Source organism: Medicago sativa, chromosome 6 (genome assembly GCF_051527215.1).
Source record: "Medicago sativa cultivar Bolivia chromosome 6, Bolivia_mono, whole genome shotgun sequence".
Taxonomy (NCBI): domain Eukaryota; kingdom Viridiplantae; phylum Streptophyta; class Magnoliopsida; order Fabales; family Fabaceae; genus Medicago; species Medicago sativa.
The window spans coordinates 35,510,672-35,527,440 of NC_140754.1; the positions used below are offsets into that span (position 1 = coordinate 35,510,672).

Sequence of the window (16,769 nt, forward strand, 5' to 3'; positions counted from 1 at the left end):
TCAAACTGCGTCATTTATTTATCAAAACATTTGAACAAAGCAGTTTCAGCAGGAATCAAACTAATGTCATTCAAGGTCATTCTTGAAAGCTTTACAACCACACCGAAGAAGCACATGTGTTATGATCAAATGATCCAGAATTGTGTATATACGGTAAATAATAGAAGAAATATGTAAGATAAGTACTTACAAAAGGGGCGGCGGAATCCCCCAAGGCCTGGTTGAGAACCTGTAAACCCTGTTACGTCACATCCCACGTATGGGAGCAAGTCATTCTCTATGAGTCCAAGGGTCCGAAACAGATGTGCCGTTTGGTCCCATACAACGACCCATTGACTCATTTGGTGAGGAGAACTTTGGAACTTATAAATGGTTGGCCGTGGGCCCATACTGGAACAAAGACATTGCCAAAACATAATTTGGTTGAGAAGGTGAAGAAGGAAGGCACCACAATCAAAATGATTGACAGGTTAGGAAATGTTTCATTAGTGTCTTTAGTTAGCTATATGCTAACTAAACAAGTTGATTATCATCTTTACCATTTCATTGTATATCATGTAGCAATCTCATTGTGTTCAAAATTCTTAATCAATTAAATCAAATAGAATCAGTTTATATGTCAATTCCATATGATTTTCTCTTCTGAAAATGAATGAGTTTTTCAAGTAGTCTATAAAGTTGTCATCTCCATATGAATTTTGTTTTTGATTATTGTAATGATCTAATAGTAACTATGAGATAAAAATAAGGAACGTATACAAAGGAAAGTTGTCACCTTGCAATAGAAATAGAAATAGAAATAGAAATAGAGTACACAGTTGTGAATGAACCTATTTCACTCAATTGGCAAAATAGCCTTTTATTTACATTTAATGTCTAACATGCTATTTTACACATTCTACAAGTTTTCTGTTCAAGATCAAAATCACTACATTTTTTTGTCCATTACAAGGACGAAAAATAGTTTGTACTCAAATAGTTTTTGTCCATTTGATATGTATTCTTTACCTTTCACTAGAGAAACACTATTAACCAGGTTTTAAATAAAGGTTTGCGATCGCAATCCAAACCGTGGTGTTATAACTTTTAATTTTGCCAACACGACCGCCATTTAGGCTGCGTACGTATGTCGCATTTCATTGTAATTATCTGAAATATCAAGAATCATGAAGCGACTACGACCACTATTTAAAACCTTGATATAAGTAACATGCCTCATTGCTGTCATCTATCTCCTCTTGGCTATTTGGTAAGTCCTTTTTAAGAAATGATTAGCAACTCTATCATTTCTATAACACAATACCCGCAAAATTGTGTTAGGGTCGGTCTGATTCCATTTTCCCGTAGTTGGTGGCATTGGCAACTTCGTTCCATTTTCAATCACACCATTCTCACTTGATAAATTACTTAAATTTTCCAACAACTCTTCAGTACTTGTTCCCATTAAACCTATAACACCTTCCACTACCTCACCTTCCTTATCCACAACACTTTCTGCTATCAACTCTTCACCACATCTATAAAATTCTTGCTTCAAGCATTGAAAATCTTCTTGAATACTCACGTGATCCGACTCATTAAACATCCTTGTTGTTCCACCAGCAAGCAAAACCAAAAGAAATGCGTCGTAGCACGCTTTCATGATTTCCTTTACTAACAAAGGTTGAGCTCTCTCCGTAAGAATTGCAGACATTAGTTTGATATTATGTTTGAGGATTATCAAAGCATTGTTGATCCGAGCATTTGCTACGTCCCCGGCATAGAGGCTTTCATAGAAGAAAGAGTTCGAGTCAAAGAAAATGAGACGGTGGGAAGCCACTTCAGAGACGTGCTTGAAGGCGGCTAGGATGGAGTTCTCAACCGTTTCAAAGTAAGAAGTGGTTTTTCCTTGTGTGTTTGTGGATCTGCGGCCACGATCGCAAGGTACCACTCCTTGGGTGAGTGTGAGCGATTTGTCGAGTGATGAGATGTGAGAAAGGAGATAGTGTAAGGTGTTGAGACGAATGTAGAGGCGTTGTGTTCCTCGGCTAGTGCATGAATGAGGGTGATTTGCTTCATATATTCCATACATGTGTGGATCTTCGCAACTTACATTGCAAGGACTAGCTATCTTCCACAGCTTGTGGAACTTTGAATTTCTGTTGCACCTTGTCAGTGGAGGAAGAGAAGGAATGTAGTTTTCTTTCAAACCTGTGAGAATTTACATCAAAGTATAGTTGATATCATCAAATGGATTTCAAAATAATAGTTTTACATTTGATCAATGAAACAAAAAAGAAAAAATAAAAATAAAAGAGTTGTATCAGAATTTCTGGTCATCGTTTTTGGTCCAAATCCGCAACGCAACATCATCAAATATCATTAACGAAAATGTCACATCGTAAAAAATATGCACCAGGGCTATTAAAAAATTCCTAAAACTAGTGAAAATGGAAAACTAAAATTCCGTTTTAGTTAAAATAGGGGACAAAATGTGCATTTAAGCCTTATACGATTTAACTGTACTTACCACATGTTGCAATAAACATGGTGTACTCTCTGAAGATTTTGTGCAATCCATCAACAAGTTCTTGAACTAAATCCTCAGTTATTGCAACCGGAATTTGAAAGAACTCTTGCACAATTTTCTTCGCCAAATTCATCAGCTCCACCACTGATTTCGCATATGGCTCCGATTTAGACTTTGGATTCCATGTCTGAAATGCAGCATAACAGCAATTGATAAACCATTTCAAAAAAGAAAAAACCTATGTATATTTCCTAAATGCATAATATGATATTGAAAGATATGCAATGTCTCAGATAAAATTGTTTTACACTGACAACCAGCAAGAGCTCACCAACACAGCAAAAATTGTGTAACTGCGTTCTATCTAAACAGTTTTAAACATCATGTGGCAGATTGAAGAGTTGTGATTATATTTCAGTGTAAAATAACTTTACTCTGACAGTGCATATCCGTTTAATATATTGTATTCTGCTTCCAATTATCTTTAAAATAAAGAGGATCATAAAGATAAAACTTACTTCAGTTTCTTTTGCTCTCTGTAAACAATCATTCCCTTTTTGCAGCGACTCATCAATCCATTTTCTCATTAGGTTCAATACGGTTGAATCAACTTCAAAAGGAACCATCTGTCTTACTACTGATTTGCCACCATCATCGCAATCAGCGGATTCTTCAACAACCATTTGAACCAATATATCTTCTAACCTTTTAGCCTTCTGCAGTACTATAATTAACTCCACTGTTATTGCTTTTATTTCACTTAGATACTTCTTCAGAACATGTCCATAGCAGTTGTTCAGTGTCAAAGCCGCAATCGCAGCTGCAATCGCGTTCCATTTCTTTAATATTGGACTGTAATTTTGTCGCTCCTTCGCAGCCAAATTTTCAGTCTCCTGAGCTAAATGAAGCATAAATTCACTTATGTCCTTCTTTGTTTCAGATTCAGCTGTTTTTGCATTTTCTGCTTCTATTATCTACAATCATAAAGGAAAAAAAACAACAACAAAGTCATCATTATATTTTCTGCTTCACTTATGTATATTTTGCTTTAGGAACTAGCTAGAATGTTAACCTTATTAAATGTAAAATATGTTAGTTTGGTTCTTGTACATCGCTTACCATTTCAAATGCATTTTTCAACGATGATCGTACATAATCATCAATGCGGTCCTTAGAGGAATCTTCTATAGTTTTATCTCCTTTCCCTTGCCATTCTCCATCGGATATTGAAACATCTTCTAAAACTTTTGATGCCAACAACAGCACAGGAAGAAGGTTTTCAATTTGTGCAACATTCTCTCCCTTGAAATATTCATGATAGTTAAGCAATCTCTTCTCGGCCCAACCCTGCATTGAACCGAGTACAGATGTCAACATCTTAATATACAAAGAGTCCTTTTCTTTTTTCGCATCGCTCGCCACTTCATTCAACATAGCATGTGAGGCACAAAGAAGGTCAGGTTCTCTCTGTCCACTTGCTACATATTGTTGAAACAGAATCCAAGTGAAACACAAATTGTGAATTGGCCTATTGATCCCGAGTGTCGACCAAGTTTTCTTCATGAGCTCAAGTAACTCGTCGATTTCGTCAAGGACTGATGTTTCATCATCAAGATCGAAAATAGATTGAAGAAGGGAAATGTAGAGGTGAATATTGACAGGAAATCCATTAGCCCAATGGCAAACATTGGTGGGAGCGCCATCCGGACTTCTCATCGATAAGGAAACCACAGAATTGCTAAAGGTTCTCATTGTTTCTGAGTTTTTGCTCGTGTCTATTGGTTTGAGTTCACCACTACGGATTATGTCCTTGAGATTCTTGGCGAATGCGTTGCTCTTTTCTACCGGGATTGAAGGGTGTATGAGCAGCCCTGCTTCAAGGATCTTGAGCTGCCGCTTTTGCCACAAATGGTACTCGTGAGGATTACTGAATTCCGATGCTTTGAGGTGTCGAAGAAGCTCCAATGGGAGGATGATAGTTTCTGCTTGCCGGCCAAGCTGTAATTTACATGTTTCGAAATTAGACCAAAAACAATAACTTTTAATTTGAGTCGAGAATGGACACATTTTATGTGGGGTTTTTAATAAAAGGTTCGCATACTGAGCCGTCAAATCAAGGTTTTATATGTTAGTGCGATTACAATGAAACAGATCAAGGTCACATCAGAAATATTTGACTTGCACAATATCAACGATCGCAACACCATCACAATCATTGTCGTACTCGTAGGTTTATGTACCATAAACCTTATATACAATACGTCTATAAATTCATTTCCATTTGTAGACTAAGAATTGACCAGCTGTCAGAATCCAAACATAGAGGACATACATACAAGTTTTAAGAATTTTCCAAGTTATGATCTGAAAACACAAGTGGCAAAGAATTCTATATATCTAGCTAGAATTACAACATTTCTCAAAGGGTTCAAAGATTAGTCAACAACTTGTTCAAATAAACATCTGAGAAAACAAGAAGGAATTCATTGACGATTATACCAAAGACCATTGTGCAAAACTATAAAAACACATAGATTATATATATAAAGTCCAAAAACAACATTGAGGACTACACCTAGAATTAAATCAAACAAAGCATCAAATACCTAGTAGTGAGTAAAAGTTAAAAGAATAAAGTAGTTTCATTCTTACTTGAATGTCAACAAGTACAATTACTCACATAATCATAATTTGATAACTATTGTTTCTTCATTTAGCCTTTTATATCTTGACAACATTTACCACATCTATTATTTTCTTTTTCTACTTTTATGTCAGTTTTTACTACACCATTTTTCCTCCTCTCATCATGAGTGTGAAAGAAACATTTCTAAGACATAAAAGCTTGAGAAATATCAAAATAAAAATGCATCAAAAACATACTAAAATGATTCTTACAACCTTCATTCAATGATTGTTACTTACTACCTATTATTTCCTTTTTCTACTTCTTAGGTCACTCTTGACACACAATTCCACCTTTCATCATCAGTGTGAAAGAAACAATTATAATACACAAAAGCAGAAGATATATCAAAACAAATAAAGCATCAAAAACATACGCAGAAGATATATCAAAATAAATAATGCATCAAAAACATACTAAAATGATAACTACAACTTTACGATCTTCTATTCTTCTATGAACTGTTAACTCCATGGTAAGAATTTAACATTGTAACCTCAACAGACTGAGCTCAAATTCCGTTGGACACGTTTGTTCAGTGAACGTTAATATCGCTTTAAATTCCTCTCTCGAATTTGTTTAAATTCATGTCATTATACAAAAAAGGTAAAATATTTTCAAACAATCCTTCAAGATAACCTACAAAAGATATATTATTTATGATTAATTACTTACTTGACCAACAAGGGTCCTCATGAGGGTTTTCCTTAACCGGCTATCACTCTGTTCAGACACGCCCATTTGAAGCCTCATAACTTCCGCCATAGTCAGTACCCTCCGCGGCACAACCCTAGACCGCGGACTACCTTCAGCCACCGGAGAAGAAGGCGTGGACATCGGCATTTTCCAACTGCCTCTCGACACCATTCTCTGAGACAAAGAGGTCTTTAACATCTTCAAACCAAGCGCTCTTTTCACCCTACTAGTCTGAAATACCGGACCACTCGGACTCGGACTCGTCCCTCCAGATCCACCACCTTCGTTTTTTGAATAAAACGTGAGTGCACTCCGGCCACCGAAACCGGGGGCAGATCGACATGCAGTGAAAAAAATCTCGTATGCAGTTTCTCGTATATCATCATCATCAAGAACATCAATATCACAAAACGGCCATATAAGGCCATTATTATCGTTGTTGCGGATATCAAGTCTGCGTTTGATGAGATTGAGACAAGAAGAAGATGTTGAAGGAAGAAGAGTCTGATCCGTTGCTTCGAGACGAGGCGAAACGGGGAAAGGGAATGGACCTGGACAAGATTCACGTCGTGCATGGTAGAGAGGTAAGGGAGGGTGTTCAGAATGAGAGGAGGTAGGTGATGGGAAAGAAGGGAATGGACCTGGATACGAGTCGCGGCGGGAATGTGTGGCTGTTGAGGGAGGGGAGATTGGTGGGAAAGAAGGTGGTAATGATTCACGGCGGTTGATGTTGTTTTTTTTGGTGGTGGTGGTGGTGGCGGTGGTGGTGCTGCTGGTGAAGCAGTCTGGGGAAGGTGGTTGTGGTGGTGGGGAGATGGAGAGGAAGGGAGAAGATTCATGGCGGTTGTGGTTGTGGTTGAAGGGAGGAGGGAGGGAGATGGTTGGAGGGAAAGGGCCGGGGGACGAGTCGTGACGACGGCGGTTGTATAGACCCATGTGGTGGTGGGAGGGGTTGCATGAAATGAAATAGGAGGTGTTATAGTAATTGTTGGAATTTTTTTGTTTTCATTGTTAAGATGATGATGGAAAAAGGAAAAGGAAAAACAATGAAATGAAAGTGAAGGGAAGATGAATTCTTTTGACCGGATGAAAGGGAAGACGATGGATATCCCAATGTGTGTTAATGAATGTTTCTCATTGTTTAAGAGAGATTGAGACATTAATATTAGTAATCGTGAGGCTGCTTAGAATTATATATTCATAAGTAAACAAATATTTTTTTGACAATAAATAAATAAAACAATATAGAATTATATATTCATAAGTAAACAAATATTTTTTTGACAATAAATAAATAAAAAAATGCTTGACCAAAAAAAAAAAATCAATGCAGATGGTACAGACATTGCATTCCTCTAGCATAGTGGTGCTAGCAACATTTTTTTCAGCATCCTTTCTAACACTTACTCTCTTAGTGGGTTGAATCAATATGGGTCCGACACTTTGGAAATGAAACCCACATAAAGTGGTGGGATGTATTAATAACATAGTGTTGCAAGCATTCCTCTTGTGTAATATACTTAAAGGTTGATGTTCGAACCCCAACTACTCCACTTATACATTTGGGCATAATTTTAAAACTCGGGCCAGATCACGCTATCGAATCGGTCAACCGTGAACCGAAGGTTAGCTCGTTCGGTCCACTTATTAGATCGGTTATGTTATTGAACTGTTATGAACCGGTCAAACTCGGCCAGAACTCGATTAAATCAAAGACTCGGATGTTTCCTCAAACCGCCCAAGTCAACAATTGTCCGTTTTTTTTTTTTTTGACAAGAAACAAAGGCGTGATAAATTGTTTTTAAAAAAATTCCATTTTTCTTAGGAGATGGAATCAAAACAACATCAACTTAAAATGTGGAGTGTGGTTGTGGTTCAAGACTTGAAGAAACACCAATTTAAAGGGTATTTGAAGATTGTGGGTTGTGGTTGCATAGAAATTGAAAATTAAGGTAAGTGAATGAGTTCATGTAATCACTACATTGTAATCAAACTTTCAATTTTAATGGATACATTTTCTATCAAGAAGAGTAGACATACACCGAAGGGCGGACGAAAGGGGAAACAACTATAAATCTCGGTGTCATTTCTCTTCCCTTTCCTCTTGTACTTTGTTTAATTTGTGTATATGATTGTTTGGTGATTGTTTCCAATTGATTTGAATGTGATCTAGATTTCAATTTGTTAACATTGAATTAGGTTTTCTTTCTAATTCATATTGATCACATTTGAATTCAATCAAGTTTCAATTCATCTAGTTTTGTATATTTTGTTGAGAATTATTGATAGGTGATTGTATTAAGATTTAGCATTTGAATCTCTCAAATCAATATTAAATCTTATTGTGTTTACATTGTCTTAATCTCTTTGTCAAAGTTATCATTTCGAGCACAAATTCAATAAGTCAAATTGTTTTCAAACAAACTTTCGCTAAAACTCAATAAATTTTAGCTATGTACCTCTGTAAGTATCATAATCTCAGGGAGATTCGCCAGAAGAAGCAAAGTCTTAAGAATAGTAAAATTAAATAGGATTTTAAAAATAAATGAATAAAAATTTTAAGTTAAAATATCCAATAAACAAAATAGAGGTTCATCTTAGAACTATATCCTAAAAAGATTTAGTTACTCATGGTAACTAAAGACAAATTATAGAAGAAATAAAACATACACTAGAGACTTAAGTGAGGAGATGGACTCCTCCCTTGAAGCACTTAATGTTTGCCTTATTCTTGAACCGCTTCGTTCTGAATGAATAATTATTAATGAGAGGAGTGGTATTTACATGGAGAGTTTCCACCTGAAGTAAGACTTAAAAACGGGGCTTTTCCTTTTAATAGTAGCAAAAAGCAGTTATGGACATCTCTCCTCACAATTGGGGTGCAGGTTGGGCGCCAAAGTGTATTTTTGCCACACCTGGGGCTCCCAAGTGTATTTTTGCTAACACTTGGGCCTCATGTCCATGCTTGGGGTGCATGGATCATGCTCGAGGCGCCCTGGTGCATTTTTCTCTAATACTCCTCTATTTTGGGTGAAAACTAACTGGGAATGATTGAAAAACATGCTAAGAATAACGTAAGATGAACTATCATCACCCCCTCTTAGGTGCCAACCTCATTGGGATGTTTTTGGCTCTCCCTATAGCTTCCCAATCTCTTGGCTTATCTGGAAAAAAAAAGGAAAAACTTTTTTCCTATATCTATGACATATAATAGGAGAAAAAATTGTTTTCAAATATTTATGGCGTAAAAATGGAGAATAAATTGTTTTCCTATATTTATGTTGGACAATGATATATGGCACGACACAACAAATTACTAATCAAACAAAAATCATTAATTAGGAAATTCAGCTGTATTTAATTTCATGACAAGAAATTTTTTTTTTTTTGGTACAATGAAGAGAAGATTTTTATTTAAGTAATATGATAATTGTATAATTTTGCTGATTTAATAACGAGTACGGATTCCTACGTGCTTTGGTATTTAAAAAAGGTTTATTTTATTTTATACGTGTTAATAATTTTACTAACTCGAGTTAATTTCATCCGCTTATGAATCTATTGATTCACATGTACTTAAAAATGTTTTTTTATTCTATTTATGTGTACCTATTAAGATATTCGTCCCGTACTGGTCTGTGGTCAATTTTATTTGCGGATATCATGCATACCAAATTTTGCACATCCTTAATTATATGTCTAACCCGGGCAACGCCGGGTAAATACACTAGTATAATAAATAAAAAAGAGTAAATTACACTCCCCCCTCAAAGATGCTTGAATTACATTCATCTCCCCTCTTATGTTAAAATATACATTTCCCTCCCTACTTATTCAAAACATATTAGAAAAAAGTCGATCAAAAGATTACGACCTAGTTATACAAACAATTACAATTTCTTTTATGAAATGTTGAATTGAAATTTACAATTTTGTGCAGGTCATGTCTATTCTCTTCAAAATAAATGGATACTTTTATGGAGGAAAAAAATATATGCTAGAGTAATTAATAAAATATAATATATATATATATATGTTGGTGGTAACTCGTAAATAGATATCAATTTTTAATGTAGTTACTTTTAAGATATAATAAATGATCCTCAGAAAAAAAAAGATCTAGTAAATGTTTTTCTTATAAAATTATATACCTTTTGTTTTTATAATATTGATTTGGAAAATGTTAACTTGTGCCCTTAGAGCATCCACAATGGAGACTCTCATCTTTGAGGTCTTAAATGAGTCCCACATTGACACATCACTTTTTAATAATTTTTTAATAATAGTACCTAATAGGTACTCAACCACTCCAATGGAGACCCTCTAACAAAAGGTTTAATTGGGTCCCACCAATATTATTTATTTAATACACTATCTATTTTAATACACTTTTTAATTATTATTTTAATAAAAAAGGTGATGTGAGCCCATTTAAGAATGATGTCTTAATTTTAACCTTGCATCTTTTAAGACCCTCACTTTTTTTTCACAATGAGGGTACCTATTAGGTATCAGGTCTTAAATGTTTAAGACTCTCTCATCGTGGATGCTCCTAGGGCACAAGATAAGGATATTGAAATAGAAGTAAACAATAATTATTGAATTGAAAAGATAAATTTTTAAGCTTTTGAGGTCATGAATACACAAGTTTCAAAGTTAATTTTCTTTATTTAGTTTATTATCTTGTGTCCTTAAGGCACAAATTAACAAGACCTTGTTGATTTAAGCATGTTATTACTCGAGCATTTAAGGTTCTTCATTTATTTCTTAGCTAGTACATACCACCAAAAAAATATATAAATACAAAGTCAAACGTATTTATCCATATTTTGGACATTGTACATTTGAATTGTTTTTGCAATTCAGTTTGGTCTTTGATTGAAAGTATCTTTTCTCACTTAGTTTGGTTTTTTGTTAGATAGTTTCACCCCTAAAATTGCTAACATAAGATGGCTCGAGGATGCTTTTGCAATTTTAATACAATCAAAGATTATAGTAACATCTATCAAACATATTGGGATCAATTTACTCATGTTGAAGATGGGTTCTATCGCTTAGACACTAACCATCCATAATTTTTGGTTCCAAATTAAAACAAAATAATAAATTATGACTTCTAAAGTCTTTAGTATAAGACTGATATTTCTACTAACTAGGACGTTTTATTTGAAGGATTTTCAGAAGAACCCTTAAGTTGTAGCTTTTGAATAACAACAACATTAGAAGTTCAAGAAGCAATTGAAGCTTGATCATCCAAATCCACAAATTCACCATTTGCAGCTCTCTTGCTTCTCTTACTTGGGGCGCCTTGGTCGTTTGGTCTTGCCGCCAATGATGTTGGAACCTTAAACCTTCCTTCCTCTGACACGACTATGGCCGGAGTTATTCCAGTGCCGGTGGCTTCAATGATTGCAGGTTCAGCTTGTTCCAACAACCACTTTATTGTTTCTCCAGCGGACTTGTGACCAAGCTCCCTTGTCAACTGAAAGATCCTCTCTGCGCATGTTGTCGGCAGTGTGACTCTCGGAACACGTCCCTCCACCTTCTTGCGACGGTCTTTAGATGGTTTCTTTGCTGTCGGCACTGTCATTGTCATATCTTGCTCTACAATGTTCAACATTTGTTGTTCCATCCTAAACAAAAATTAATAAATAAAAAATATATAAATTCAAGTATGATCAAAATAAAAAAATTAAAAATCTATGAAATTCAGAATCAGTATGAGAGAAAATAAAAATTGGGACCTACTGTGTGTTTTGGAGGTAGAAAACAATTCAGAAGGAGAGATTTTGAAGATATTGACTATGGCTTAAAGCTTTCAAACACACAACGAAAGATTAGAAACAAACCCTAACAATAAAAGAGAGCCCTACTTATAAGAGTGAAAATGGGCCAGACCAGCCTACGATCGAACTTTCTTCAAGCCCATGTAAAACCAATTTATTTATTTTTTAATATGTTAGGTTCAAACTTTTTAAAAATCATATTGAATTAAAAATGATAGATAGACTTCAAAACAGAAAGAAATCTTTTTTTAAATTTACATTTTTTTTGGAAAGGAAAGCTTTTTTAAATCTACATGATGAGCTTATTTAACTAAATCTGAATAACTTTTAATAAATATTTTCATTATATAACATTGAGTTAAAAAATTTCAATTTTTCACGAACAATATATTTATTAATTTAAGCTTATTAACTTACATTAATTTATCTTTTTAGTATATTTAAATATGTGTAAAATTACCTATTTCAAGATGTTGATATAAAATAGATTGTTAAGTACATGTTGAATGTGCTGGAAAACACAAGAAATGAAAGGTTTTAAATGTGTTGACCACATTTTAAAATGTTTTCGTTAGACATAGGTTAATTTAAACCATTTTCTTTTGTCAAATTCATTTTAACACAAATAAGTTCATAAATCATTTATCTTTGTTAGCAAGTTTAAACAAAAAAGGTGAAATTAAACCATAAACAACTTGTGCAAAGTAGATAAACGAGAGTAAGGCGATAGAGAATGATGTGGTATATTACTTTTCAACTCATTTGGTTAACAACTCTGTGGGTAATCTAGTGTGAAAGAAATGCTCGAGTCTTTCGTCAAAAAGAAGACTTGTAATAATCTTACTGGTGGCTAGAAGCAAATAGAATTAATTTTGTTTTTAACTATCATTTGTTCCGTGAACTTGTTAGGGAATCACTTTGTTTTGAGGTTGCTATGTCCTCTTCCTTTTCTCTGTTTTGATTTTGATGTAATGTGAATCTTTTCTTCCTTATTTTTGGCCCATTTTAGTATCTTTCAAAAAAAAAAATATATGATGTAGTATATTTATACTAGTTAACAATCAAACAATAGCTAGTTTAGTCTACCTCTAACAACTTAATGTCTAATTCTTTAAAAAAAGACTTGATCCACTAAGTATTAATTTTTTATTTGGTGGTGGCCGGGGTTTGAACCCCAGACCTTGCATATTTTATGCATTGTCCATACCAACTTAGTTAAGTTCACGAGGACCACTAAATATTATTTCCGCTAACTATTCATGCATGGAAGTATTATTTTTTCAATATTCTCTCTAGGCTTTAAATAGATTCAGTATTTTTTAACAACCTCTCCATGTAGGACAATTATCTATTTATTTTTACAACGAAATAGGATCAATGGGTAGATGTGCTCTTCATATCAGATAGACTACTAGGATGACGACAAGTTGTCAGTTATGGGCTTTACTACGAATGTGAGTCTATGTTTTTTGCAAACGAATATTATTTATTGGTGACATATAGGGCGAACTATACACTAAATGGTTCATGGGGAACCATAAACAAGAGCCATAGAGTTATGTAGTTCTATCAGATCTTACCATGTACGCTTCACACATAATAAGTTTTTACTAGTGCAAAAAAGTGATTTAGAGACCCCGAATTTTAAAGGTTGCAGCAGAAGGCAAATTTAAAAGGTAATGGTGACACATTTGTAATAAGTTGTTGTCTTGAAATTTTGCGAGGTGGTTATTTCAAGATAAGACATACAAAACTAGGATGATGTTGATGTTCATGTTGATGACAATCTAGAATAGTGGTGGAGGAGCTTTGGTACATTAGAAGTTGTTCATTGACGGTCGAGAATAAACCTGCAAAATAGGTAACTACTGTGACACTCAAGCCAGTGTTAGAGAGAGAGAGAGAGAGAGAGAGAGCATATAAATGTGATCATACCAAAGGCGTGGCGTGGAGCCACACTTATATTAGCTAAGCTTGGGGTAACTGCTTTAGTGAAATTCGACGATAGATATGTAAGGGTTAGTTAGAGATCGATTCATAGATCATGATCAACTGGGGGAGTTGTTCTTGTGCGACAGGGCACACATATGACCATTGTTATCAAAAACGCGACTTAAGTCCCAAAATCCTGGTTTTTGCGACTTTGTGTAGCTTCAACGACTCAAATCCATAGCAAAGTCCCAAAAACAGGCAAAATCCTATCAAAGTCGCACAAAATCGCACAAAATCGTGAAATCCATTCAAAATCGCAGGATTTTGATGGATTTTGAAGGATTTTGTTCCTTTTTTTGATAAGAGTCAATTTTTGACCCGGTTCGTAAATTGACCCGATTTGAATCCATGACCCGTTCTATAAATACCCAAAAGGCAAAAAATTTTCATTCTTTCACTTCCCCCCACATTTATGTATATGTATTTTGTGGATTTTGAACTTTAGTCATTTATGACTATATGCAATATATAACATATATTTAACATTATTTTTGTTTTGGTAGAATCCTCGATTTTGATTGCGATTTTACGAGTCCCGACTTTGCTATCCTATATCGATTCTACAAAAGTCCTTGAGTAAAATCCTTCGATTTTGATTGCGATTTTACGAGTCCCGATTTTGCTACTCCCTTTCGACTTGAAGTAAAGTCCCGATTTTGATAACCTTGCATATGACCTTCCATAAGCCTTCCTAAGACGGTGTATTTGGTTAGTGGGCCATTTGAAATGGGTGGTTGTATGGACCGAAATCCGGTTTTAAACAGTCTCCTCAAGTACTTATTGTTATTATGACTGAAGGGATTTGTCTGCTTTGATAGCCACGAGGCAGACAGACAACAAATCATCTTACAATATTTTCAACATTTTTTTAGTCATTTTAGTCATGATTTGACCCAAATAAGAGAGTTGAATTCCTTGCAAAGCGTAAAGTAAACATGCATGTAAGGGAAATGTTAAAACAAAGCCCATGTTGCGTGAAGTTCCTAAAAGAACCTTTACTGATGAATGATTATAATCAGCTTATGAATTGGTAGCTATCACAAGGAACTGTTGTGCTGTTATTAGATGAAGCATCATTAGCAAATGGACGATCTAAGCTGTTTTAATGTTCCAGTTTCAATTGAATTATTTTCTAGGAGAGGTGATTTGCGATATTGGAGCAAGTGCAAATATGATGCCACTATCAATTTTCAACATTATCAAAGGTTGAGTTTAAACCTTGTGAGGTTTCTAAGCTAATAAAATACTTCTACAACTATGAACCATATGAGGAAGACGGATGAGAAACCTTTACATATAATAGGGTTGTATGGACTGGAGACAATGAGCCTTAACGTATAGGGCTCCAGGGAACAATGTAGACTTATATGTCACAATCGAGGTGTAAAACACACGTTGAATGACAGGTAACACATTCGTATATATCCTCTTCTATTTATCTTTCTAAGTATTTTTCGATTCATGTCAGAAACAATTACTTGCTTGAATTTCTACTATTCCTCATAATTCTTTTTAATTTTAATTTTTGCATGAATTACATAACATTTACGATTCAAAATTTTCATATTCTTTTATTCCCAAAAAGTTGTATCAGACCAGTTACATCAGAAAGTATCTTTACCCCAAAGTTCAAGAGCATGATAATTATTAGGGATTGATGTTGAAGATACTCATCATAATCACCACCTATTTTCAGTATAGCATAACCGGTGAGACTTTGAGCCATATATATTTCATTCTTCTAATACAATTCTTTCTATATGTGTGTTACATGTTTGAATGTTATTTTTGCTCGGAATTCAGGTTGTTCTCTACGTACTATCAGTTATATTACTTTACACATAAGGGACTTGTTTGGTACCTTGAACCTTTTCAAGCCACCCTTTATTATTATTATAATTTGATAAACCCCTTTGAACCTTCATGCAATATTTTTTTTTTGTTACTAAGTGACAAATCATGTCTCAAGTTTGAACCCTTAATGTCATCTATTTTATTTCTTTTGGAGTTAGATGGAATATTTTTATAGAACTAGTCATGATTTGAAACTAAGTTTGGAATTGCTAATTTGGAATTATCAACATTCAAAGTTTGGGGTAGGGAACCAATAGAAATTGTTTAACCAAAAAATGAAAAAAAAATTTGAAAAATATAGATAAACCATAAAAAACGGCCTTTAAAAAAATTTAAAGTGAAAATCAAGAGCCAAAATTGGTCTCTTAAAAAAATAGAAAAAGATAAAAAAAAAAAAAAAAAAAAAAGTAGTTCTACTAGTATCCATCTTGTTTTGGTGCAAGGAAGATAGGTTGATAATGCTTGATTAATTAGGAATGAGTAGGTTGAAATCCAATTTCAAGTTGTTTTGTTAGTCTACTTTCCCAAATGTATCTCACTTTAACCTAAGTCACATTATAACCCTGAAAGACCTCTAAAGTGTGTAGATAATTTGATCTTCAATATCTGTTTAGAATTGTTTCAACCTCACAACCAGATGCATTCAGATGATGAATGGAGTGGAAAAATATCGTGACCAGCCCTACTGACTTTAGGAGATACATACGTTTATCTAGGAAAAAAGTGTGGTTGGGAATATGAACTATCTTCTCTAAGTCTGTCTCGGTTGCATGGATGTAGCGAGTTAGTCAAGCCTAGAAATGGAATGGATGATTATTTGGGCAATCTCTTCGAAAAGGTATGTTCTCTCAAAAATTTATACAAATTTAAAATTCAATTAGTTCTTTTAGTTACTTAAGGGAAATCAACGGTTAAAGTTTGGGGTTGTGATGCAACATATTTTTCAGCATGTTTTAAGTAATTTTAGCCATGGTTTGACCGAATTAAGAGGAGTTTTGGATAAGTTGCCTATGCTGTAAGGGACATTTTGTAAATTTTTTCATATCGAGTCATGTAATTCAAGTTCTTCCCTAAACCAAACAATTGTTAGCTGTTTTTGATGCATTCCATTAAAAAAATAATGTAATTCGGCAAACCAAGACACCTCGTTAAGAACATGGAAGACATAAAATGAATATTCAAAAGGCCTTTGAAGGCATTACTAGTTGAGGAAATTCTATCCCAAGTCCCATTAGATGTTTGAAAG

The 16,769-nt window shown here is 34.4% G+C and overlaps 1 protein-coding gene and 1 pseudogene across 1 annotated transcript; both read right to left on the reverse strand.

Moving 5' to 3' along the window:
• Window positions 1-833: 833 nt before the first annotated feature.
• On the reverse strand, window positions 834-7,009 carry LOC146914792 (protein unc-13 homolog). The gene is made up of 5 exons (XM_085717507.1): window positions 5,871-7,009; window positions 3,629-4,507; window positions 3,028-3,483; window positions 2,510-2,696; window positions 834-2,190 (listed from the first exon to the last, which is right to left on the reverse strand). Exons 1-5 carry the CDS (start codon window positions 6,825-6,827, stop codon window positions 1,229-1,231), a joined length of 3,441 nt encoding a protein of 1,146 aa, XP_085573633.1. The 5' UTR covers window positions 6,828-7,009; the 3' UTR covers window positions 834-1,228.
• Window positions 7,010-11,118: 4,109 nt separating this feature from the next.
• Window positions 11,119-11,481, reverse strand: LOC146914793 (transcription factor TCP19 pseudogene; annotated as a pseudogene).
• Window positions 11,482-16,769: the final 5,288 nt, after the last annotated feature.

Coding starts and splice junctions, on each gene's coding strand:
- LOC146914792 (XM_085717507.1), bottom strand. CDS start 6,827: ATGGGTCTATACAACCGCCGTCGTCACGACTCGTCCCCCGGCCCTTTC. Junction 2,697..3,027: donor AGAGAGCAAAAGAAACTGAA/GTAAGTTTTATC, acceptor GCTGCATTTCAG/ACATGGAATCCAAAGTCTAA. Junction 2,191..2,509: donor CATGTTTATTGCAACATGTG/GTAAGTACAGTT, acceptor AAATTCTCACAG/GTTTGAAAGAAAACTACATT.